This window comes from Mustela putorius, unplaced genomic scaffold (genome assembly GCF_011764305.1).
Source record: "Mustela putorius furo isolate JIRA1106 unplaced genomic scaffold, ASM1176430v1.1 tig00000596_pilon_pilon_pilon, whole genome shotgun sequence".
Taxonomy (NCBI): Eukaryota; Metazoa; Chordata; class Mammalia; order Carnivora; family Mustelidae; genus Mustela; species Mustela putorius.
The window spans coordinates 6,433,351-6,458,871 of record NW_025421428.1 but is presented as its reverse complement, the minus strand read 5'-3'; the positions used below and the strand labels follow the sequence as shown (position 1 = coordinate 6,458,871).

The 25,521-nt window shown below is 58.2% G+C and overlaps 1 protein-coding gene across 3 annotated transcripts in view; it reads right to left on the bottom strand.

The window, feature by feature from the left end:
- The window catches only part of NEK6 (NIMA related kinase 6), an 81,367-nt gene that overhangs the window by 28,017 nt on the left and 27,829 nt on the right, over positions 1-25,521 (bottom strand). For 2 of the 3 annotated variants that reach the window (XM_045082375.1, XM_045082376.1), the window contains exons 2-4: positions 15,372-15,490; positions 5,585-5,725; positions 4,607-4,669 (exon numbers count right to left, since the gene is read on the bottom strand). In XM_045082375.1, coding sequence (XP_044938310.1) covers positions 4,607-4,669; positions 5,585-5,725; positions 15,372-15,461 — 294 coding nt within the window. In that variant the 5' untranslated portion in view covers positions 15,462-15,490. Of the gene's footprint in view, positions 1-4,606; positions 4,670-5,584; positions 5,726-15,371; positions 15,491-24,699; positions 24,889-25,521 lie in introns of those variants that run through there. The other variant, XM_045082374.1, reaches the window with a different exon arrangement.

The following is a 25,521-nucleotide window of genomic DNA, read 5'->3' as shown; positions in this document are numbered from 1 at the left end:
TGTTTAACTTGGAGACTCCTGTGCTGAGACGCCATGGACACTCCTGGACAGGGTCCTGCATCTCTTCCTCCTCGCCCCCCACGACCTTCAAGGTTAGGGCCCCGACCCTCTTCCCCCTGCTCTAGCGCTGGGCTCAGCAGGCGTGCAGCTGGCGCTCCCCAGGGCGTCCATCTCCCTTCCTCCTTCTCACCCTCCACTTGACACACCCTTGTGAAATCTGGAAAAACCGCAACCATTTCTGGCCTGAAAGCTGCCCTGAGTGCTTAGCTCTGCGCCGAAGCCCGGCCTCTGGCCCAACCACCATGGTGCGCGCGTGTTTGCCAGATGGGACAGCACCCCACTGGCTGGAAGCCAGTCCCCGCCTGGCCGAGAGGGGACAGACCCTGGCAACTGCTTATAATGTAAGCTGACGGTTTCCACCAAAACGATTCCAGGGTCTGGGAAAACAGAGGGGACTCGAACATTCTGCCAGAGCCGGGTCGGCCAAGTCCACGGGGGCACTCATCAGCTGACAAGCAGAGGCCACCTTAGCACACATTTTCTAGAGGCCTGGAAGTTGCAGTGAGGGGGACGTGTGTTTATGCTGTGCGGACCTATGCCCGCCTTTGGATTCTAAAATGAGGGGGACGTTGGGAGAGATTATGTGGCTATGCTGTTCCCTACCTATTCTTCCCCCCCACTTATTGAAGCCCGCTCCGGATGGCGGGCACACCTCAGTCAGATGGCCTCTGTCGCAGGCCATGTGGCTCCTTGAGCTCTACTCTGCCTGCTGGAGTCCTCAGGCCCCTGCTCTGGGTCAGCCCCTGACCCGGGTGTGGGCGCACTGGCTCCTCCCGCCCCCGTAGCCAGCTCCTGCCCATCTCGATCGGCTGTCCTGCTGGGCTGCCCTGCAAACATTCTAATTCTAGTTCCAGCTTCTACATTTGGGTTTTTGATGCATTTCAAATACATTTTTATGTACGATGTGAGGTAGGGGTCCAGGCTCACTTCTGTCCCTCTGGATGTTCATTTTTCCCAGCACCGGGGATTCCAAGACTTTCTTTTGTCCGCTGAGTTGCTTTGGTGCCTTTGTCAAAAAATCATCTTACCCAGATGTTGTCTTGAGGTCTCCCCGGAGCTAACACTGCCCATCACACCAGCTGCCCTCAGAACACATCGCATTCCAGATATATTTTTCATTTACAACAAAATATCAAAGTGAATGGAATGTGGCACTTCGCAAAGTTGGTCGCTTTGCTGTTGTTGTTGTGGTGAACACTATTCCCCCCACCCCCACCCCCGCTCTGTCACTGACCCCTCCTGGGCCTCACCTCATGACTTCCCTGGGACACCGCACACCCTTCTCCGGGAGGAATCCCAGAGACCCTCCAAGGTCATCAGCAGGTCGGGCATCACTGTTCTGCAGATGACTTAGAAAAACTGGAGGGGGTTTGGGTGGGAATTAAAGCTTCAGTCAAAGGGGCTGTTCCCTCCAGGTGTGGGCTCCTGGGAAAAAGATGGGGAGGCCTCTCTCCCTGCTCGTACGGCAATGCTGAGGAGGAGAGGTAAGGCAAAGCCTTCCTCATATACCCAGCTGGGCACAAGGGACAGACTGGGGCAAAAAGGGACCCCAGAGGTCAGCTGGGGGAAATCCCTGAGGCCGGAGGGGAGGGGTTGATTCTGGGACCAAGGTGGGCCCAGAGCCTGGTCTGGTCACCACAGACCACTGTCCACCCAGAGCCCCCTTCTCAGTCTGTAGTCCGTTGGTGAGCCCCAGTGTATAAAGATTTGTTTGAGTGAGAGACAGCGTGTGTACGCACACACACAAGCAGGAAGGACAGAGGGAGAGAGACTCTCTAGAGGGCTCCACACTAAGTACAGAGCCTGATGCAGGGGTCAATCTCCCAATCCTGAGATCTCCACCTGAGCTGAAACCAACAGTCAGACGCTTCACTGAGGCCCCTCAGGTGTGTCTTAAAGTGGACAGGCTTGGGCCAAAATATAAGTGCTCCAAAGGTGCGGATGGCTTGGGTTCTGGGGTTTGTGGGTGGGGGAGGGGTAGCCGCTCTGGCTTCAGGTATCTGGGTTCTAGATCCATCTCCAGTGCAGTTTCTCCTGGCAGCATCGGCCACCCTCTCGCTCCCCTGTGTCGCCACGATCCACACCCATCCCTTTCCTCACAACCTGCAGCTCCACAAGATGGAGCTGCCCCTGAGGCCCTGGGCCAGGCCTGGCGGTGTGGCAGCTGCCGAAGGCTGGATGCTGGCCGGGGGGTCGTGGTGGTGGTGGAGAGGGAGGGCAGGAAGGCAGAGGTGACAATAACGGGAGCAGCTTTCCTTTTCGAATCTCTGTCCCACCTGAGGCCCCTCTGGGACGTGCTACAGTGGGCTGTCTAGAATGTGTCTCCCCTCCTGGCTGCATCCCTGTGTCCAACACTCGGGGCTGCCACAACCCTCTGTGTGACGCATGATCTGTGCTCGTCTTCCAACAGGGCCTACCGCCCTGCCCCACGTCTGCCAGCCTCTGCACTGGGAGGTTTTGGGGTTTGGTCCTGGCATGAATGAAGCAAACAGTGTCGCCTCACAGCCCCTCTGAGAACTGTGTTTCCCTTTGTTTTGCAGGAAACACCTCGTACCCGGGGAACGTCCTGTTGACTTCCCGTGGGCAGGCTGGGGAGCCGGGAAAGCGCTGGCGTCGAGCAGCAGATGTTGTAACTGAGAGGACCTGGGCTGCCTGTGACCAAGCTCCTGCCACACGCCAGATGCAACACCGAGCTCTTCCAGCCCAGCTTCTCACAAACCCCGACAGCGGAAGACAGGATGGGTATCATTGCCCCCTTTCTACGGATGAGGAAGTGGAGGCCCTGAGCATCAATAGCAGCCACACAGCTAGCGATGGAGGGGCGTGCCGACCTCTCGAGCCATGGTCAGTGGCGTGTGACCACACGGCAGCCCAAGAAGAGACAGAGTCTCCCAGGTCACACCAAGCCTGGCTCCCTTCACTGGAGACCGGGGACCGGGGACTATGTGCGCACACACAGATCCTTCCTTGCTGTGAATGGCACACATGCGTTCTTGGCCACAAGAAGGGAGAGAGTATGGGTGACCGGGACAGCCAGTCCCCAGCGCTGGGGAATCAGAGTCCTGAGATCACACCCGGGGCCCAAAGTTGACTGTCACGTAAAATTTAAACCACGTTATTTGAAGGGACTTTTTGGACCTGGGATAGCCGGAGTTGACGACGCCTCCTGATAAGCCTCCCCGTGACCCCTCGTGGCCGGGGTCCCCTCCCAGGGAGGGCTCGTGAGTCCCAGGGGGCCCCATAACTGCTGTTCGCAGCCTCTTCAGGGGCTCTGCTGTTGTTCCCACATTCGAGTCCCACCTCTTGGATGTGGCATCCAAGGCCACCACAGCCTGGTCCCACCAGTTGCTCATGGCCAGGACCCTGGCAGCAGGCTCCTGTCGGCTTCCAGATTCTGGGACGGGGCCCTGAGCTCTGCAGGGCTTCTCCTGCACTCCCTGGGCCCAAGGGTAGCCAGCCTCACCCCCATAGTCACGCGGCTGGGCTGCTGGGCTGCTCCCCACTGCTTGGGAGTCGCTGAGGGAAGGGATGGGGCCTGAGAGCCCAGGGCAGACCCACCAGTGCAAATGGGTTGTCTAGACCCCGCGGGAGGGTGTCCGTGTCTGTGGCCCAGCCCTCCGCCACGCAGAAAGGGCCAACGCCAAGTGCGCGCCTGCTGGGTGCTCCACTACGCTGGGCCCTCTGCAGACACTATTTAATCTTCTCTAACTGCCCGTATTCCGCACGGCAGATACTCTCACCGCTGAGCAGATGGGCAAACGGACACTCCCGGAGGCTCCGTCACTTGCTTAGGGTCACAGGGCTTGTAAATGAAGACATCAGAATTTGAACTCGGGCTCCTGGGCCTCTGAAACCCATCCCATTCCTCCTCCACCATCACCTCTGAGACCCCAGGTAGATGCCTAAGCCTTGGGAACAGGGAGGGATCTCCAGGAAGGAGCAGCCCTAGGCAGGGGCTGAGTCTAGTCCAGAAAGTTCTGCTGTCTCTGACGCTGGGGAGACCAGTGAGGAAGCCAGCGGGGGAGGGAAGGAAAGATCACCATCCCCCACCCCAAGGTGCCCTGGCACGTGTGTCCTTCCTGTAAGCCACTCCCACGTGGACACCCTGCCTCCTCTTTGGGGAGGTCTGGGAAGAGCCCAGCAAGGTGACAACCCAGGTCCCTCAGGCACCAGGAACCCTGGGCCACATATCTGGTTTTGCGGCCTCTCCACCATTCCAGGCCAGCCTCACTGAGTCCCCGGGGGAGTTTCTGCTGGGTGGCAGTGACCCGGTGCCCCGAGGGGGAAGGCCTTCGGTACCGTGCGCTGCCATCCATAAGCACAACCAACATGGGCGAGGACAGTGAGTCGGGGGCACCACGAGGGCTGGGCAGAGAGGTGAGGTGGGGCCTCCACTCACCCAGCCATGACAAAGCCACCTGGGCTGAAAAGGCTGTTGTCTCGGAACCTAAGAGGCCCTGGGCTGTGGTGGCCATGAGGTGGCCCAGTCCGGGGACCAGGCCACCACAAGGAAGTGAGGGTTTCCTGCTCACCCCAGGGTGCTTACCTTCAGGAGGCCAATCTCCTTGACACAGTCCTGCCTGGCTTTGGCGTCCATCATCTCGAATATCTTGAGCCAGAGGAAAAAGAGAAAGACTGGTTAACACCCAGCTCCCAGAGCCCCCACTGGGCGCCACGAGGACTGGAACTCCCAAAACCCATCTTGGCACAAAAAAGCAGGACAAAGAGCCAGACGAGCCCCTCCTAGGAAGACCAACGGGTCTTTTCCCAGCAGAGGGGCCCGTCTCGCCTCCAGTGGCCTGGAGCCCCATGTGGTTGGCAGTCTGCAGACCAGCAAGGAAACCACCCCGTGGGTTTGCCGCCAGGCTCCCCACCCGGGGCAGCGGGGCAGCGTCTGAGTCACCTGAGTCGTCTGAGTCACCTTCTCTCTCCCGGGCCTCCCGGGCCCAGGCTGTTAATCCTATTCTTAAAGGACAAATGAGCAAAGTGAGGTGTCAGGGAAGCTCTGCGGGAAGGTTTAAATAAAGCTCCTTCTGGGGCCAAACCCAGTGGCCCTCAGTGAGATGCCTCCTGGCTTCACGTGCTCAAGCCCCGTTCCTACGGAAGCCAGAAAAGGCTCTCAAGCCCAGAGGTGAGCAGCAAGTGTGGGGTTTAGGGTGAGCAGGTGCGGGTCGGAGTCTGAGCTCCCCATCAGCTCGCTCTGTGGGCCCGGTGAGATCGATACTCAGGCCTCTGCAGCTTTCCTGACCTGAAAAATGGGGTGACCTGGCAGGCCGTTCTCAAGTCATGGCCCATTATACAGTGGCGCTCAATGTATGCTCATTTCCCTTTTCCTTTATGGCTTGCAAGGAGCTTTCAGCAGCAGTAGCCCAGCTAATGCTTCCCATGGCCCACAGAGTAGGGTCCTGATTGCAGGGGAAGGGGGCGAGAAGGAAGGGGCAGCAACTGGCCCAGGGCCAAAAAGTTTAGACACAGAAGCTGGCTCCTGTGACCGGGCTTTGACCCCACGAGGGAGATGGCTCACCTGCACCTTCTTCAGAGCCACCGTCTTCCTGTCCAGCAGGCAGGTGGCCTTGTACACCTCACTGAACTGTCCTCGGCCTATCTTCTTCTCGATCTGGAAGTCGGCCAGCGAGCAGCGAAAAGACAGGGTGTTTGGGTGCCTCTGGAGGAGAGACAGAGGCCATCAGCGGCCACCAGGCTGCAGTGAGGGGCCGGGACCTTGGCAGCGGGAGCCCCCTACAGAACCCGGCGACCCCCCTAGCTCCTCCAAGGTGAAGGAAGGACTGTGACTGCCAGTGTCGCTGCCAGAGACTTTATCGCCCCCCCCCGGGGGCTGTCCACGCCATGACACCCCCACTCTGCAGACAAGACCCTGAGGCTGCGGGTGTCCACCGGCCCTCATTACCTGATCGTTCATTAGACTGCGTGTTCCCATCTCCTGCTCCCAGAAAGGTGAGCCCCTGGGGCCAGGGCCTTGCCCACCTTGTTCACTCCTGAATCCCTGGTGCCCGGGTCGGAGCCAGCAAGCAGAACAGGGGCAATTAAGGGGTGAAGGAAGTGATCTGTCAAGGTCACACAGCGAGGGGGAGGCCCTGCTGGGTCTCCCTGGCCCCATGGCCTTCCACGTGTAGTCCCCGACCCTGCGCCTGCAAGTCACTGTCAGATGTGGCAACTTCCCCCTCCTGGGCTGCCTGCTCCCGTCTCGCCTTGAGAAAACCGGCTTCCGTCGGCAGCTTTACCGTTCTGAGCCCTTGTATGGAGAAACAACCCCCTTTACGGCGACAGGAAGAATCCGGACGCTTCGTGCCAACCTGCCAGGGGCCCGGGCTGAGACCGACCACGGAGCAGTCGGACCTGCCCTGGGATCGAGATGCTGGGCGAGGGACCCCCTCCCCATTCCCACACCACACGTGGGACACGCTCTGGGAAGAAGGAGAGAAAGGGGGACACACTCAGGCCCTGGAACCCTGGCGGTGGGGAGGGAGGGGCCGCGGCTCGGTTCTGTCCCCCCTTCCCGCTACAGCCCCCACTCCCCACTCTGGGGCGGAGGTCACTGCCGCTGGGGACCCTCTGGGCTGGGAGCAGTGCGAGGACAGGGTCTCGCATGTAGAAGGGCTACAGAAACATCTGCGGAGTTCATTTGGGGGTGTGGGGGTGGGATGAGAAACACCGAGAGCCCCACCGAGGCAGGAAGGACCAGGTTTGCATTTTCTGATCTGAAAAGGCCTTTTCCAGACTGGGGCTGGAAACACCCACGGGGGTGGAAGACCGGGTATTTTATTGGGCTGCGTTCTAGAACTCTCCTTAACCTGAATCCCAACCTCTTAGACAAAGAAGCCCTGGCAGGAGCCTGGGGAGCCCTGTGTGACTGGCATCCTGCTCAGGACGTCTGTTCTTAATCAACTTCCATTTTTCCTTCTTTGTCTTTACTACACCAATGTTCAGGGTTTTTTTTTTTAAAGATTTAATTATTTGACAGAGATCACAAGTAGGCAGAGAGGCAGGCAGAGAGAGAGGAGGAAGCGGGCTCCCTGCTGAGCAGAGAGCCTGATGCGGAACTCGATCTCAGGACCCTGAGATCATGACCTGAGCCAAAAGCAGAGGCTTTAACCCACTGAGCCACCCAGGTGCCCCAAGATAGCGCACTTTTTAAACACCCAGAATCATGAGAACACGTTACTCTAAGATCGGCTTTTCCCTCTCTCAGTAACTGATGGATATTGTCCAATGACGGGGATTTAAATAACTGTACAATACTCTATATGCTCTCCGGTAAGCTTGTTTCCAGTCTGTGGTCACTATAAATAATGGTGCAATAAACATCCTTATGTATATTTCCTTATGCGTATTTCCTGGGTCCCTGGCTGGTGATCTTGGGCAGTGACCCAAGCCATCCCACTCTGCCCCAGTTTCCTGTCTGCAAGGCAGAAGTGTGGAAGCATGTCTGTCTCACAGGGTCGCTGTAAGGACCACGTGAGATCGCTGAGCGCCCCCCCACCCCGACCACACACACATACACACACAGTAGGTGCTCAGTGGTCCTTATGACCAACCAGCCGGGGCTGGAGCAGGAGAGAAGGCCCCTGAGCAGTTACTCCTCACTCCCACTCTTGGCCTTTCTGAACCTGCTCAGACCCAGCTCTGTGCCAAGGAACATCCCCCCACTGCCCCCTGCTAGAAGTGAATGATGGAAGTCTGAGCCTCGAAGCCCACTGTCTCCTTCCCTTAGCAAGGTAAGTGTTGGGCCAACTTTGACTCTGAAGTCTTGAGGCCTAATTACCTCCCCTGGTGAAGGATTTGAAGCCGCTCCCTACTGGGGGCTGAGCAGTGGGGAGGGGGGCTGGTGGAGGAGAAAGACCACATTCTTATCCAGCACTCGCTAGCATCTGTCAGCTAAGTTCCTAAATAAGAGCAATTAACCCACCTGTACACTAAGCGCCCATTTAAGAAGAGTGAGCATTTATTGAGCACTTACTGTGTGCCATGCACTGTGCAGAACACTGCCCATGACCCCGTAAGTAGGCATCACTATTATCCCCATACTTCAGGAAACTGAGGCTTGTGGGGAGGCAGGGACCGGCTCCAGACCTCACAATGAGTCATGGGCGGGATCTGACCCTGGACTGGGGACTCTGCAGTCTCTCCCACTGAGCTCTACCAGGTGACCTCCCAACTCTGATTCGTCCTCTGCATTTCCTTCACGATCCCATGACTAGCCAGGACTAGGCTTCCTGACTCCGTTGGCTTCTCTCTTCTAGGAACCTCAGCCTCTGCCCTCCCAAACACAGGCCTCTCCAAAAATGCACCCCTGTCTTCGTCCCCTCCGTGTCCCCTGAGCACAGGTGTCTGACCTGCCCAGAGCAAGAGCTCAGGGCCTGTTTGTCCAATGACACAAAGGAATGTGCCCCAAGCAGCCCAGTGTGCCGTGGGCCTTTGGGATGCAGCTACTGGCCCTTCCAAGTGCGGCCGAAGTCCCACCACCTCCGAAGGAGGCAACTTCCTCACACCCGGAGGGGTCACACTTGCCTTCGAAGCTGCCAGGACGTCCGTGGGGCATTGGGCACCTACCACGGGGCAGTTCCACACCAGCTGCTCCCACAGGTTTTGTGACTGAAACCGCCTCACGCCCTGGTAAGGCAAGGCTCCTTCATCCCATGTCATAGAGAAGGGAACAGAGGCGCCATCACACGGCTGGTCCGTGGGGAGCTGAGACCTGGACTCCCCGATAGACCCCACTGCTGCTGCCCCAGGAGACTCCCCAAGAGGACAGGGGACATCCCAGCCGGCATCCCGGCATCCCCAGACTCCAGTCGACATCTGCATATGCAATGACCCAGATTTGCATTTCCTGTCACAACCCATTCGACCTAATTAGAGGAATGAGCCGCAACGCTGGGGCAGGGGGCGGGTTCCTCCCATGCAGGCAGCACCCCGTGGCAGGGGGACAGTGTGGGCAGGCTCGGGGACACCAGCATGGTCACAGGGGTGAGGATCACAGGTGGGGTCCCGTCGCCCCACCCCCCTGCCGCCCTCTGTTCAGGCAGGCACAGTGCCTGAGCAGTAGGGCCGAGACTATGACGTAACTCAGGGGCTGTGAGGGCAAGAGGAGAAGGTGAAGGGAGTTCTTGGTCCATAAGACCAGGCCTCTCCCCACTGCCACCTCCAAGGGCTTCCTCCACTCCTCCCTCAGCCCTCAGTGAGCTCTGCTCTGGCTCCTGTAGCCTAGTGAGTCCATGCGCGACATCAGGGGAACATCAGTGATCTCGGCCCCGGGGTTTCTCTGAGGATTCCGGGACCTGAGGCTGGTGCCAACGGTCTGGGAAGCTCTGAGCTGGGGGCCCCGACCGGCTCGCACTACGCTGGCTCGAGGGTGGTAATCCCAATCGCCTTTCTGAAAACTGCTCTTCTCGCTGTGTGCACGGGCCCCCGTTCCGTCTGCAGCCCCGTGCTGGCTCCTGGGGAAGTGAGCACCAGCCCGGGGTGGGGGCACAGCCTGGCAGACGGGTGACTGCCACTCTGGCTCCCTCAGAGGAGACACTGACACTGGGGAGCAGAGGGAGGCCTGGGTTCAAACCCCAGATCTGCCAAGCGCTGGCTCGGGGCTGCGCACAAGCACTCTGAGCCTCAGTTTCCTCCCATGTACAATTCAGGTGATAACGGTGCCCCATTCCGAGGGCTGCGGGGGGTGGGTAAGCAGGTTACTGAGTGAAGGCACCGGGGAGACGCTATGTGGCTGTTACTGTCATTAGGGGTATCACCGTTGCTCTGTCTGCAGAGCGAGGACTGGGGCTACTACACCTGCCTCCCAGGGGGCTGAGGACGAGCCGAGGCAGGGAGCTCTCAGGGGCTGTACCGCCATCCCCATCCCTTTGAGGGTCTGTGCTGGGGCTACTGCCAGCTCTGGGCTCTTCAACTGTGAAAACTAAAATGAATTTGGAGATCTAAGAACAAGATGGGTGACAGCCATGACGTCAGACGCCATGCTGGGGTTTCAGAGTAGCCCATCTCACTCAGTCTTCATGGCCCCATTTCACAGATGAAAAGCTGAGGCTCAGAGAGGTTGCTGATCCACTGTCACCTGACTGCAGAAAAGCAGGGAGGTGCCTGTGTCCCTATAGCTTCTGACATCACTGTCCCCTGCACGGGTCACACCCAGGACTGTTTGCCGAGGGACTGTGCTACACAACGGGCTCGCCTCACCTCCCTGTCTAGGGCTAGGCTGTGGGACACTCGCAGGGAAAATGCTGGCAGAAGTCATTTCTGACTCCTCACCTGCCTTCTCCAGTGTGGGAGCCCCTCAGGTCTCCCCCAGAGGAGGGGCAGGTGGGTGGAGAGGCTGGGAAGGAGGTGGGAGGGATGCTGACCGCAATGGGCAGAAGGAGGGGGTCTGCACTGCCCTGGGCAGGGAAATGCCATCTCAGAGAGAGGAGGAGCCTCGGGGAGCAACTCCCTGGACCACAGGAGGCTTGGCAGAACCAGGAGCCCAGGAGAGGGCCAAGGTCCCCAGGTCACCTCTATCCCCAGTCCCACCGCCCCCCACCCCAGGGTGCACCAAGGCTGGAAATGGGTGTGGGGGGAGCAGTGAACCACTCTGGAAAGCTCAGAGAAACCCAGGCTCTCTTCTCCAAGTCAGATCAAATTAGGCCACAAACACCTCCCACCCCATGCTAATTTGAGTTTAAAATATTTGAACCACAATAAGCCTCAGCCATCGACAAATCCCTTTAAGAAAAAAAAAAAAAAACCAGGAGCATAAAATCACATGTTAAAAGAATAAAAATGCATTCGCCCAATTAATTTCCTGAAATCTCATTAAAAAATTTAGCCTGACTAAGTCAGACTTCTGACCTGAATTTTAATCATCTTTACACTGAATGGGTCTTTTTTTTCTCTGATATTTGCAATGCATCATTAATTTTAAGGCAACTGTTTCTGTGATTTTAAAAAGCATACTTCATCAGAATGACATTTCCTGTAAACGAATTTCACCTTTAAAGACATCTGACACCGTGTATAGGGAGTTCTAATGGATTCGGTATATGTGTATACGGTGATGGGTTTTAAGTCCGTGTAACACAAAAGAAGGGCAGGGTTTACACAGAGTCCATATTGTCAGGCTCTTTCCGAGGCCGACCCCACTCAGCTCTCCACAATCTGGTTAATTTCAAACCCAAAGCTCATCTTCTGGCTTGCAGACCTGGGGGCGAGAAGGGGTGCCGTGGGTCCACGGGAGGAGGAGGCCCCTGGCTCTGCTCCTCAGGACCAAAACGCACCCGGTATTTATCTCGGTTGCCTGCCCTGCCCTAGCGGGTTCTGAATAAGGCCTGGTTCCTGGCCAGTGGGCGGATGGGACAAGGAAGAGCCAGGTTTCATGTTATTGGGACAACCACCGCCATGACCGTCCTAGCCTGGAGATCTCACTCAGCTCCCAGGGCCATCAGCACATGGGAATAGCATGCAAGGTGCCCAAAACATGGGAGTCACCTGATAACAAAGCCTAGCATCACCTCAGCGCAGCGGGTCCCTCAGGACAGTTCCCGCTGGCTGAGCTCAGAGAAAGCTGAGCTTACACATACCTAAGAGAAGCTGGGTCTGGCCCCAGTGACTAGCATCAGCCAGAAACCTGGGTCCATCCTTGACTCAGCTCTCCCTCATCCCTTCAGCTACCAAGAGCACTTGGTTTCATCCTGCAAGTCTCTGGAATCTTCTCTCCGAATATCCAGCCATTTAAGGCCACGGAATCATCTCACCAGGCAGAAGGCAGCGGCCTCCTCATCTCCTATTTTCATCCCACTTGTGCCATGAGTGCCTGCAACCCGTGATCTTTCTAAAATGCGAGCTCCCTTGTCCACCCGAACCCACTAACGGGCTCGCCCCTCATTCACTATAGACTCAATTCCAAATGACGCAGCCTTTCACACAGACCAGCCATTCCCCATCCCAGCACTGGTATTTAAACCCTTGCCTAACCTGACTGGTCCTGCACCTTCAGGCCTGGCTCCTTCCTCTTCCCGGGATAGCCACCTCTCCCTGTCCTGCCCCAATCCATCGCCAGCCCACCTGTCCTCTCTCTAGAACCTTCCCTGCCCCCCCCCGGGCTCCCTCAGCGTCCACCCATCCCTCCGTGGGACCCTGCCCCTTGCACGAGGCCCCACTTCTGGGTCGGGCAGAAAGGAGGCAAGAAATGAGACAAGCATTTGCTGAATTTACAACACGTCAGCAAACACTTCTTGGATTTTAACAGCTGTTAATATGTGGCCGTTAAATCTTACCTAATTGCCAACACTGCTTGGGGAAGATTCTCATAAAGGTTTTGGCCTGTGCGATTCAGATCCAGAAGCGGCCGTCCCATCCTGAGAAGTAAGGCGCATTCCTCTTTCTCTGAACAGGGCCCAATATATCTGAACTTGGCACGCCCCACGCAGCTTTGCAAAGACTTTCCAGATGGAAGACACATTAACCAGGCCATTCTCAGACAAGAGCACCTTTTCCCTTCTTGCAAATTCACATGACTCTTAGTCGGTCAGCTCTGTTTCATTCCTGATGAAAAACGCTCTGCCGCGAAGTGGTAAAGTCCTAGAGCATCCGGCCTTAGAGCTCTTCCCCTCAATTACATGCACGCCCTCATTCACTCATTTGAAACCTCAGTAATTTCACTTGTGACTCCACCGGGTTCAGCAAACGTGTTTTAATAAGCGGACGGCTCTCACAGCTAGAAAACTCCCAGAAATGATAAACCACCAGCCTTGGGCACAGAAACTTAACAGAACCAGTTTGAGTGGTTGCTAAGTGGTCCCTTCGACACTGTGGGCATTTCAGCTCTGGGCTCCTGAGCCACGAACATGAAAATGAAGGCTCAAAGAGAAGAATGAAATGAGTGGCACACATTTCCTTAACACCCACGACGTCCGACGCCATGCTGGGGGTTTAGAGTAGTCCATCTCACTTAGTCTTCATGGCCCCATTTCACAGATGAGGAAACGGAGGCTCAACTCACTTACCAGCTGTGGCCTGGCTGGTGAGGGCTGGAGTTGGGATCCGAGCCCCACCTGGTCTGGACCGAGTGCAGTACTCTCGCCATCGAGAGCCCCGGCTCCTTTTTCTAAGGATGATTTCAGGGAAACAGCAGGGCCTCCTGCCTTCAAGGAAAATGCCTCTGCTGTCAATCTGAGGTGTTTCTATGTCCCGAAACAGGCAAGATTGGGGCCACGATGTCTCCCCAGACGGTGTTTAAATACCTGCACTTCATGAGCAGAGGAGAGAGGAAGCGGCTGCCTGGCCTCATTCCCTTCTCGCCCCGCCCCATGCCATGCTGGTGTCTACACGGCTGCGCACCCTGGTTTGGCTACCCCGGCCAGATGCTGGTGGGACGCAGGGCTCCTTTGCTGACGGCCGCTGCCCAACGATGGGAATCGTGTCTAATTCCACTTAACTGTGTCATTACCCACTCCAACATGTGCAACCAGACGCCCGGACGCCGCCGCCCGCCGCCGCCTTGCCTTGTTTGCGAAATAATTACGGGGCTCTCTCCTCTGCCAAATGAGGCTGTAATTAACCCTAATTGCTCAAAATGCAACTGGCTAATTCTGGGAGATTAATCAAGGGGGACTCAATTGTTAGTGAATGACTTAATATGACAAATTGCTACATTACCCGAGGAGGCTGCACTGGCCCCAGCATCAGTGAGCTGTCCTGGTGGACTCGGCACCAGCAGCATCCACGGGCCTTTGGGCTTTCTGGGATCTACCTCCCCAAATTCCACCTGGGAAATGGGCCCGTGTCCCATCCAGTAATGGGAGTGGAAAGCACCAACAGGGCAGATGCCCTAGGACACTGTGTGTGTGTCGGGGGCGGGGGTGTGCATGTGCACACAGACACATGCGTGCGTGCATACACACACATTAGTCTACTAGTTCACATGTCTCACCCCTGTGTGAATCTATAAAATTGTTCCTTCTTTTGGGCTGATGGAGCCCCACACAGGGAACATGGGTTGATGAAAACTCAGGTGTAGGAGAAGGATCTCAGACTCAGCTGCCTCCTTGACCAGGCGCTTTTGTGCAGTGCACACCCGCACAACTGCACATGGTAGCCCTGGCCAAGTGGGTCAAACAGCAGTCCACCTGACGTCCTCCAACAGGAAGGAGTACTTAGAGGTTGCGACGAGCCTTCTGGGACTCAAAAAGGTAGCTGTCTCAAAGTTTCCCCCTGATTTGGGTCTCCTAGCTTTGGGGAAAAAGCCAACCCTAGACATGACTTTTCATCATCCCAGGCTGTCCCCAGGGACCCACAGCACCTGGCTCTGTCTGACCTGGCCTGCCTGCCCCCACCAGACCTCTGCGTCCCAATTCCTCAAGGCGGCCTCTCTGGCCATCTAGGTAGGATCATGTGCTTTCTGGAGCTCCAAGGGTCCCTGAGTTTCTTCTGCCCTGTTTCCTCCCTTTCTCTCCCATGAGGCTGTGTGCCTTCTAAGAGCAGACATGCTTCTTCCCCACACACAGCCACATGTATCTGCTGTTCATGAACTCAGCCGGCATCGAGGGGCTCCTCTGGGCCTGGCCTGGGATGATGGGTTGGGTATAGCCTCGCCCCAGACGTCCCATTTAGGAACAGGAACCAGTTCCCCAGTGGGATGCTGTGGCCAGAGCCCAGTGCCTGGGCCGCACAGGCGAGGGAATGGAGGGAACAGGAAGGCTCCCTAGAAGCTGCAGCATTTGGACCAAGGCCTGGAGGAGGAGCGGGGAGAGGCCCTCCAGACCCAGGAAACAGCACATTCAAAACCCGCAAAGGATGCATGAGCTGGGAAACCCAGAAGCCACCTTCGGAAAAGCTGCGGGAGGCGGCCTGGCTCTCTGAGGATCTGCAGAGCGTGAGGCAGGTGTAAAGAAACCAGTGCCCTGAGGCTCTGTTGGTTCTAGAGGAAGAGGGCTGAAGAGGGCCAGGACAGAGCTAAAACCAAAAAGGGAAGCTGAGAGTGAGGAAGCTGAGAGTGAGGAAGCACTTTCTGACCCCACGCACGGGCTGCCTGTTCCCCAGAGCCCCTCACTCTCTCCTCTCTCCTGACCTTTCTAAGCAGCCCTGATCCCGCTGAGACAAAGTTGTTCCATTCACAGGGAAATCCTGGAGTCCGGCCCAGAGAAGGCGTCTCTGAGTGCTGCTGAGTGGTATCAGGGCTGACCAGGTTGGTACTGAGCTGCACTCCCACCCTTGGAAACATTCCAGAAATGACTCCGTCTGGGTGGGGTAGTCAGGGACCCGAGCTCCTTGTCGAGGCCCCAGCGCTCTGCAGACAAAGGCAAAGGGCTCACCTGTGGGTCCGGGGCATGGGCAGGCCCTGGGCTGTGGCAGAGGTTGTTCGGGCTCCCTCCAGGGGGCATGTGGCTGGGCTGTCCGGCCATCCTGCATGCCAGCCTCACGGTGCACGGGGCTGCAAAAGAAAACGCAGGCTTTCTTAGACGCATGCCTGTTCACCTTCTCCCCTTGACGGCCCTGGGCTGGGGGACGTGCGTCCGTTCACCCCATGTTCTGGCGGGGGTCCTGGAGTGCAGGGCTGGGACTCAAGAGCCCACGTGAGACACCTTCCCTCCAGTACCCCGTCTGACAAGGTTGCGAGGGTTGTCCCCACTGCGGGGAGGGGAAACAGGCTCTGCACAGGGCAAAGTCTAAAGGCATCCCCTCTGCCCCAACCCGGCCAGCAAAGGAGGTGCCCATTCAACTCCACAAGTACTAGGCTCCACAGCCTGGTTCTTACTTTTTTTTTTTTCTTTAAAGATTTTATTCACTTATTTATTTGAGAGAGAAAGAGATAGTGAGAGAGAGCACAAGCAGGGAGGAAAGGGAGAAGCAGGCTCCTTGTTGAGCAGAGAGCCCGATGTGGGGCTCCATCCCAGAACCCTGGGATCATGACCTGAGCTGAAGGCAGACGCCTAAGCGATTGAGCCACCCAGGCTTCCCACCAAAGTCTTGTTCTTTCCCATTATTGTCCTCCCTGTCTCCTGGGGGCAGTTACAAAGCCCTGCCCCCATGACCACCCCCACAAAAACCCAGGTTGACCGCCCGGGTGGCCAGGAGAGAGACGCTGAGTCAGACTGTGTAGCAGCAGCAGGAAGGACCCAACATCTCCATCCTTGCTGGGCCCTGGTGCTCCAAGTGCAGGGAAGGCCAAGGCCATGGGTTCCCCCTCATAGGCATAAACCTCTGGGCAGGTGCAGAGCCCTCTGCACAAGGGAGCAGTCCCCTGCACCTCCACGGTTTGGGCTGCCATGTCAGAGGCCCTTAGGAGAGTCAAGGTTGCTAGCTGCCAGTTGCCATGGTAACCCCAGCTGACTGAGCGACCACTATGTGCCCGGGCCTGAGCGAAATGTCATCTAAGAATCACTCCCGATGCCAGCCTCCCTGGCAGAGCGCTGCCTCTGGGGCAGGGCCCAAGGCTGAGGCACAGAGAAGCACTGTACAGCTGGAGGTGAGAGCCGGCACCCGGCTACCGCGTGCAACCCTCCGGGACGCAAGGGGAAAAGCCCTCCTCCTTGGGAGGAAAGCCTGTGCTGTAGCCATAGGCGTTTCTGCAGCACCTCCTGGGTCCAGGGCCAGGCCGGGGCTCCCACAGGGCTGCGGAGAATAAAAGGGGCCACTGTTGTAGAGTAGGCATGGGTAAGGGGCCCCCGAATCTGGCTGTTGCTGCTTCTGCCAGACCCCCCACCCCCGGCTGCCCCACAGACTCCACACGCCCCAAACAGAGCCCCTCAGGACTGGCCCAGGCTGTCGGAGCAGCTTTGTCTATACCCTCCGGAGAGCCCGAGTCCCTAGGAACTGGCAGCCCCTGGGACAACTATTAATCAATGACCAAGGGGTCCAGTGTGAAAGTGCCCTTGGCTGGGTCAGGATACTCAGACAGTGGGAGGCGTGACTCATGCTCCAGGCCCTGGGTGGAGGCTGCGGGTTTGGTCCGAGATCACACCCCAGCTCGTCGGCTTCTCCCACTCCCTCATGGTTTGCTCACTCGCAAGGCCTGCGTCTGGAGAACCAACCGAAGGCAGCACTTTCTCCTGCGTCTGGAGAACCAACCGAAGACAGCACTTTCTCCTGGACTCTGCCTCTCTCCATCTACACCCAGCAGCCAAGCCCCAGGCTGAGAGCCGTCCCCGGGTCCAGCGGTTCAGCAAACTCTGCTGCACAGACCTCCCAAGTCAAGGCGCACCCTCGTGAACACGGGCGTCCTGGCGGCGGGAGAGGAATCTCTCCTTTCCTTCTCCGGCTGCCGCAGGTGGCATCCAGCCCACCCAGGCTCAGGGATGTCTGTGATGCCTCATCAAAGGATGTCCCACTGAGCTGGACTCCAGTTCTGCCTCCCTAGCTCTGCCCTCGAAGGTTCTCCAAGCCTCTCTAGGCCTTCTGGGGTCCAGCACCCACTCTTCCTCGGTGCCCTCAGGACAGGCCGACTCCTCCCTCACACGCCGAACACGGGCAGCTCCTTCCGGGTAAAGCTGCTCTGGAGCACACAGGAGATGGAAGAAAGCAAGGCTACCAGACTCGGGCTCACAGGGGAGCCTTCGGCAGTGGGGAGTGCCTGCGGGGCGAGGGTTGTGTCCAGCCAGGCGTGGCCCGTGCTGTCACCTGGTTGTGAAGCTGCCAGCCCTGAGCCAGGTTCAACCCACAGACATGGCATTTTATGGACAGATTTCTTGCTCTCTTTTATCTCTTGTCCTGGATCCAGGGCAGGAGAAGGGTGCTGTGGGGGTGTGTCTGTACTTTGGAGGCCTCTCGCCACCCCCCCCCACCCACCCATTCCCCTGACTCTGTCCCAGTGTGGGACTCACCTCCCACCCCGGCCCCTGGGCCTCCCGGCGCCCATGCCTTGCTCACCAAGCCCTCCTCTGTGAGGGCCACCGAGGCTTCCTGAAATGCAGATGGGACCACGGCCCCCTCGGTGTCTCGCCACCATCTGTGCCTGCGCTCTCACCACGGAGCGCACACCCGCAGGGGGACACAGTGAGGCCCTGGAGGAAAAGCCCCAGGATAAACATGCAAACACGAGCGGCTTCTGGCTTCCGGAGGCAGTGCTGTTACTCGTGGTGGGGTGGGGGTCGGGGGGGATGTGTGCGTGATAAACGGATTCACAGGGAAGAGAATGTAAAATGCGCATGCATTTTAAGATAAAACCCTAGACTCCTGCAGGCTCTGCGGGCTGCACCCCCCAGACCCCTCGGGGTGACATGTTCACCGTCCTCTGCCCTTAGGGAGACCTCCAGGGAGAGGTTGGAGAAGAACTGTCTTCAGCAAGAAGGTTCTGTCTTTATCTCTGCAAGTGTCAAAGCCGCCCAGTGGCCAGGCCCACACAGGAGCCCACCCACTGGCCCACAGACTCGTGTGGACTACGAACCACAGCGTGCATCTCTACGTCTCCCCCCACCCGCATCTAACCCCACTCAGCCTCTGGGGGTTAGATGCGGGCAGACGCAGGCCCAGGCCCTCACCAGCTGGGAGACTGGGCAAGTCATACTGGCAGAGGCTTAGCAGGTGTCTGCCAAGGTCATCTCCACTTGCCCCGTGTGGTTATTAGCGGCACCCTCCCAACAGCTGCACCCGGAGGCTGCAGACTGCACACTCAGGAGCCCACCCCAGGCCTCACACAGGGCTCCAAGAGCACGGCCGAGGGGGTCTCTGATCTCATCAGAAATACCAGCAATAATGACGAGTCAACAGATGTGTGCCCTGATCATGCGAGGCCTTGCTCTGCACACTTTACCTCTTAGCCCCTCTCATTTAAGAGACCCTGTCTCTCATGGGATAGGGTCTATTATTGTCCCATTTTACAGAACGGAAAACGGAGGCACAGGGAGGTTAAGAGATCTGCCCAGATCCGTGGCAGTGGAGCCACGACTCAGCGCCCTGGGGGCGTCTTTGCCCGAAGCCACCACGCCGCTCTCCTCCCAACTCTCAGTGCCGATCCTCTTCCTTTCCTTACACACGAGGTGGAGAACTTCCGACGTCATCTCCCCACCGAACAAGCCCCTTTCCTCACAAATAGGGCCCGAGCTGAGTGGGCAGGGGTAGTCCCAAGGCTGGAGGGCCACAAGGGGCCATTTCCCATCACAGGGGCCTCAGGGACATGAGCCCCTGGAGTCCGGGCCCTCTGGGACAGCATCACGATGACGCAGCTCTGCTGTCCATGGTACCTTTTCTGCCAACGCCCTGGAGCTTTGGTTGAGTTACTGCTCCAGGAAAGAAGTGGCCAAGGAGCATTCTGCAAGTCACAGTCCCCGAGTGTCAGAGAGGGACACTGCAAAGGGGAAGGAGGAAGGGAGAGGAAGGGTGGAGAGGAGGTGGGGGAGGACAGGCAGGGTGGGGTGGCAGGGAGGGAGGCAGGAAGGGAAGGGGGGGATGTTTGGGAGGAAGGCAATGAAGGCTCTCCGAACACTGCCGGTGCGCCAGACCTTTCCCATGCATCCTGGGGCTCTTGGTAGACCCATTTTATGGATGAGGAAACAGGCTCAGAGAGAGGAAGCTCAATGTAGTGAGGCCAGTGAGCTACACAGGGGAGATTTGCTCTCAGTGACTCCAAAGCCCCTCCTGGGTCCAAGATACCCCTGCCTCTTGCTCTCCCGGGTGCTACATCTGCAGAGATGGCATTCTGTCTGTACCTCAGTGGAAGCCCAACCCCTTTGCTGGAGATTCCTGCCCCAAACTTTTTCTTAGGGGGTGTGGACGCAGAAAGACCAAGGCAGAGATTCAGAGTGCTGAGCCACGGAGCGTGGGGAAAGCCCTTCAGCACACACACGCCTCCCTGGGCAGCCCAGGGCACTGGCAGCCTGGGCCAGGCAGCTCCTGCCAAGTCACAGAACAATGAGGTCCAGGCTGCCAAGCTCAAGTCAGGGGCCAAAAATGCATGGAATGTGAGACCCAGGCACAGGCCGCACTGAGGACCTTTCTTCCGTGGGGAACCACAGCCCTGCATTTTGGAGGCACCACGAACGCCTAGTGTAGTTCCCAGCCCGGGCTCCCCACATGCGCGTGTCCCCCAGTGGCCCAGGAACCAAATCGGGATGTGCCCAAGGGTTCAGCGAGGCTGCCGGGGAGCCCCAGTGCCCTGGCTCAAATCCTGGCCGGGCTTCATTTTGCCATGCAGTGACTCAGTTTCCTCTTCTGGAAAGTGAGATGTTCCTCTGACGATCGAGAGGACCGAATGTGTTCACAGATGAGAACTCCCTCCAGCAGAGCCTGACACACGTGAATGTCCTTGGAGACTCTGTCGTCTGCACTAACCCTCACTGGGCAGCGGACGAGCGGCAGACGTGGGGCCTGGGGCTCAGAGAACGGTGGGGACTTGCCTAGGGCCACATAGCTGGTGAGCAACAGAGCCGGGGCTGTTGGCTCCCAGGTCAGGCTTCATCGGCCTCACCGCATGTCCTCTTTGGGACCACTCTGGAACAAATGCCTCCATGGCTAATGTGAACCGTGGCTACCTTTGCAAAGCACCATGACCCTCTCCTCGCGGCCTGGCCTTCAGCTGGAGCTCCTACTCACGCGGGCCTTGGGTTTCCTTCAAGCATCCCCGGAAGGGGCTTCCTCCTGGGCTGGGTGAGGAGGCTTCTCCAAGGGCCTTTCTGTCCCCTGGATAGACTGTCACCTGGCCGTTGCCTCCCAATTTCTGGAAACTTCATCTAGAGGCGTCGTGTCCCTCCTTTCCCTACTGTGAAATGATGCAGGTCGTGGAGGCTGGCGGCCCACAGAGGCCCTTACCCTCCCCCTGAAAGACGACTTGAGACCCCAGGAAGGCTCAGGGCAGGTTTGGGGGTCTATGCATGTGAGGCTCTGTATGTTGGGGGGGGTCTCGTGGTGATGTATTCATACACCATGTGGGGTCAAGTATTTGATCACGTTTCACTTTGTTCTCAGACCCTGAGGTGGAAACAGTGTGTCCTGCCTGCCTTTTCTTAAACGTATGTGCTCACATCTGCATGCAGTCAGGTTTCTCCCGGCGGCCACAAGGCCACATTCTCGCTGCGTCAGCTGAGGCGGGCACGTCACCTGGACGCCGCACCCCAGGCCAGTTTCCCTGAGGAAGGCCTCTCCTCTTCTCAGCCCTTCCAGAGTGGTGAGCAGCTTCACGGGTTGTTTTCCCAAAGCAGGAAACTAGCGCGGTGACTTCACAACCTCCCTCCACAGTCCTCTTTCCTCCCTGAGTAAGTGACCCTGAGTGACCCAACACGGGCACCAGGTGTGGGCACCTGGGGGTTATTTCCACTCGGCCAGTAGGCCCCTGGTGGCAGAAGCCTAGGACAGGTGCCTGCTGCTGGAGAAGAGAGGTGCCACAGGCTGGCCCGGCCCAACACACCCCTGCGGGCCCCTTCGCGAGTGGAGATCGGAGGCCCAGCAAGGAGACACTGCAGCTCCTGGAGCCCGGCCACGGGTGGGGTCAAGGCAGGACCAGCTTCGGCCTCAGACAACACCCACATGAAGCGCCTCCCCTGAGCTGAGTGATCAGAGTGGCTCCCAGGCAGCCCCAGAGGGGCTGGCGCTCCCATTCTGCAGACGAGGAAAGAGGCTTTGAGGAGAAACGGGACTTGCCAACATGTCGGAGAACGCTGCCTTTACACTCGCTTCCTGGACCAGCAAGGCTGTGAGCCCCCAAAGAAACCCGACTTCATGTCCGAGTGCAAGGGCCTGGGGCCGGAAGGAACATCCTGCACACGCAGACGGGTTGGCAGCGAGGGCAGGACAGCAGCGCCCCCCGCCCCCCAACTAACGCGGCACATGCTGTGTACTCAGCAGGCACACGCCAAGTGCTGCGCATACCTTGTTCCCTCGTGGGCACGCTAGGTGGGGGCCGCTAAGATCCACCCGGTGTAGAAGAGGATACAGAAGTTCAGACTGGTTAAGGGATGGGCCCCAGGTCACACAGCAGGCCATGGGCAGGACTAACACTTGGAACCGAGTCTGCCGGACTGCCCTAGTCCATACTGCCTTGGAAGAGAGAACGAATGAATGAATTCCAGTCCAGAGGTTTGGCTCCAGCTGCTGTGTCCTCCCGCTACCCCAGCCCCACTTCTCTTCTGGTCTTGGGATAAGCAGACGTTACCCATTCATCATTTGACAGGAAGCAGCCAGATCTCGGGCCAGAGTCACGGGGGCCTGGGAGCCATAGGGGATAAGCCACAGACGGCGTCTGGTTTCCTGACTGGTCCTAGGTCCCCTCGCTCCCCATCCCCAAAGCCAAACATGCTGCTTGGATGTCTAAGCTTCAGGACCTACAGGAGTCTGTCTTCTCTAAGACCCGGGGCCATGACCAGCCTCTTCACAGGGAGGGTCTTGCAGAACCCGGGGCCGCTGATCTCCTGCTTGCTAAGCCAACCTCCAACCCACGGCAGGAAGGCTCCCCTCTCCCCCAGTCCCTAATACACCTATCACAATCTGCAGCTCCCACCCGAAGGTCCCTAAGACAAGACCCGTAGGCCTGCACCAGGCATTCCAAGTTCTGCCCAGCTGGCCTGGGCCTGCCTCCTACCTTTCCCAACTCTTCCACTCCAACCCCAGGCCCCTGAGCAGAGGGGCGTCCCCCTTCCCAACCACACACACCCACGGGGATCCTAGGATGGTCACAGGCAAAGTCACACACGTACAGCAGGACCAGATCCTGGGTCCTACTGAGGATCGACACCTCCTGTGGGTTCCCGGGCAAGTCGCGCCTTGTCTGTCTCCATCCATAAAGAAGAAACAGTGGGACCCCAAAGAGTGGGTGTGCAGGGGCAGCTGGGGACTACGCAGGCCCCTCTTCCCCTCTACTGGTGTCCCACACAGCAGAGTCCTTCCCTAAGCCCACCGTATGGGCACCAACTGGTTCCTAGGCCACCCTCTCTTCCTCCTCTGCAGGCCTTCGGAGCAGGAGCCAACGTCTGCTGTCATCTTGAAACCAGAGGTCCCTCGCCTGGGGCCTGGATGCACACACTTCGGACCAGTCAGAGATAGAGGGTCGGCGGTTGCTGCCCTGCGTCTGGAGCCCCAGGCAAGGAGCACACGCCCTCCTGTGTGTGCTTCCCACCGTCTGAGCTCTGGCAGAAGTCACCAAGCCATTCAAAACACACCTCCCCTCCCACGGCACGGCTGCCCAGAGCCTTTTTAACATTGAGAAGGTCCCTAAGCACCTTTCATTTCCTCCTACTAGGATAATAAAACTCAATTCTGGAAGAAAAAAAAAATTGTAGGCGCTGTAAACATCTCATCTTTCAGGAAAGGAGGAACAAGGCCGTTGGTTTATGCCCAGGAAGGTCTCTGGTTCCGGGACCCGGTGAAGGCCATGCTTCATCTCACCCACTTGGAAGAGGAAGATATCCGGCACTTTCTAAGTGCCAAGGAGTTAAAAGGCCGCGCCTCCGCATAGCCCTGCGGGGATGTCTGCAACAACCCTGTCTTACAGAAGAAGAAATCAAGGCACAGATAAGGGGCCCGCCGAGCCCCTGGCTCTAACAGATGGCAAGCGCTGTGTTTAAACCCAGGCCTAACTCTCTTAAGTCTGGGTTTTCATCTCCTGTGCTTGGGGCAAGCCCTGCAGACTGGAGCCAGAGGAAGGTGGGATCTCGGCCTGCTGGGAATGTCACACCCTTTGGGCAGTGCCCCCGTGCTGAGGACCCCTAGCCCTCTGATAAATGAACTCATTCTCTCCTCCAGGCCTTAGCAGACTCTACCCCCCTCCCCGGAATGAAGTGCCTCTGGCAAATCCGGCTCCTTCTTCAGAGCTGGAGTGGGGGTACCTCCTCCAAGCAGTCTTCCTGGACTCCCCCGGTCAGTGACTCCCTGGCTCCACAGTGTTTGTGCCCGTGTTGTCACTGCCTGCTCACGTTTTTCTCTCTCCAACCGGAGATTTCCGCAAAGGCAGAGACCAAGCCACTCACCTTTGTGGCTCCAGCAGGCCACAAAGGTAGGGCCAGGTTAAAGGCTGCTGACCCGGTCTGTAAACACCAGAGGCCAGGAAGGAAAAGCCTGGGGCCCCAGGTCGGCTCATTCCGGGGGCCACAGGGAACGGGCAGTTTCAGGGAGAAATTCCTCTACCCCCCCGCCATCCTGTCCCAGACCGTGGCTTCAGCCCTGACAACCAGTAACGGAAGGAGGAAACCCAGCGGGGCAGCCCCCAGCCTCAGAGTTCGTAAGAAGTTGGTGCCAGGCCCCAGGAGAACGACCATAATCCCAGAGACGGCAGTTTCTGGTGGGAGAGTCTTGCGGAGAACTCACCACTCAGACATCAGAAACGAGCCCAGGCAGCCAAAACTCATCCCAGAAGGGGAAAAAAATGGCTTTTTCTGCTTCCCTCGTAACCTCAGGCGTTCTGGCAAAGCCCGTGATCACTCAGTGTGAAGCCCCTGGTTGGCAATGGTCCTCACCTCCCACCTGGGCGGCGACAAAGGTCATGCCAGGCCGAGGGCGCTCACCCGCCGGCAGCCCCCACCTGGCCGACAATCGAGGGGGGCGGTGGTGGCAGAGGCTCGGCCAGGCCAGGTTCCCCAGGAGCCCAGGCTCCAGAAGTCTCTCCCAAAGGCCTCCCTGCCACTGGCCAGGCGCACCCTCAGGGCAAGGGTGGTGGCCCCAGGCGGCAGGAAAGAGTGAGGGGTTCCCCGCGGCCAGGGGCAGGACAAAGGCCAGTACCTTGCAAAGTGGCTCCTGAAGGGCTCAGGAGGAGGGCTGCTCAGCTCAGGTGGAGGGTAGATGTGTGGTGCAGCGGCCTCTGGGGACCTGGGCGGCCTCGCTGTGCCAGGGCGGCTGAAGGAAGAGGGGCTGGCCCTGTCTCGGTACGGGACTTCCCCTGCCCAAGACTCCCATCCCCAGCCACTGCCAAAAGGAAACTCCCCCACCACGCGCTGCTCCAAAAATAGCTCCGCTGTCACCTCCGTGGTGACTGGAACTTGTCACAGCCGCCAGGGAGCCCGCTGCTCCCCAGGGACGGGCATCTGATGGCCGTGGCCACCAGTCTAGGAGAAAACACTGTGTGCCCCACACCGGCAGGCTTGGACCGCCTTCAGTCCTGCTCCCCCATTTTACCTCCCAGGAAACTGAGGCTGGAGGACTAGCGACTTGCTAGGGCCGTGAGCCCAGCCGTGGCAGCACCTGGCTGGGCCCCAGCCTCCCTAACCCATCCCAGGCAAAGCTTGCTCTGCAGGCTCTTTATGAAGGCCTCGCCCCCAACCCGGAACCAGGCACCCTGACAGCAGACGACAGGACTAAACCAGCCTGGGCTTCGGGAGTGCCGAGGTACCCGTCCCGCGTCCCTCAGACTCCAGCCCCACCCATCCCTAATGGGGCCCACCAAGTGCTAAGAAGTATAAAAGTCCTTGCTGTCCCTTTAAAAGCCTCACCCTCTCTAGTCTCTTCCTTTGTAAGGGGGGCCAAATATATCTGTTGCCCTCAGGCGAGAGCTCTGGTAGGCGGCCACCGTGGGTTTGAGTCCTGGCTCTGCCATGTCCCAGCAGA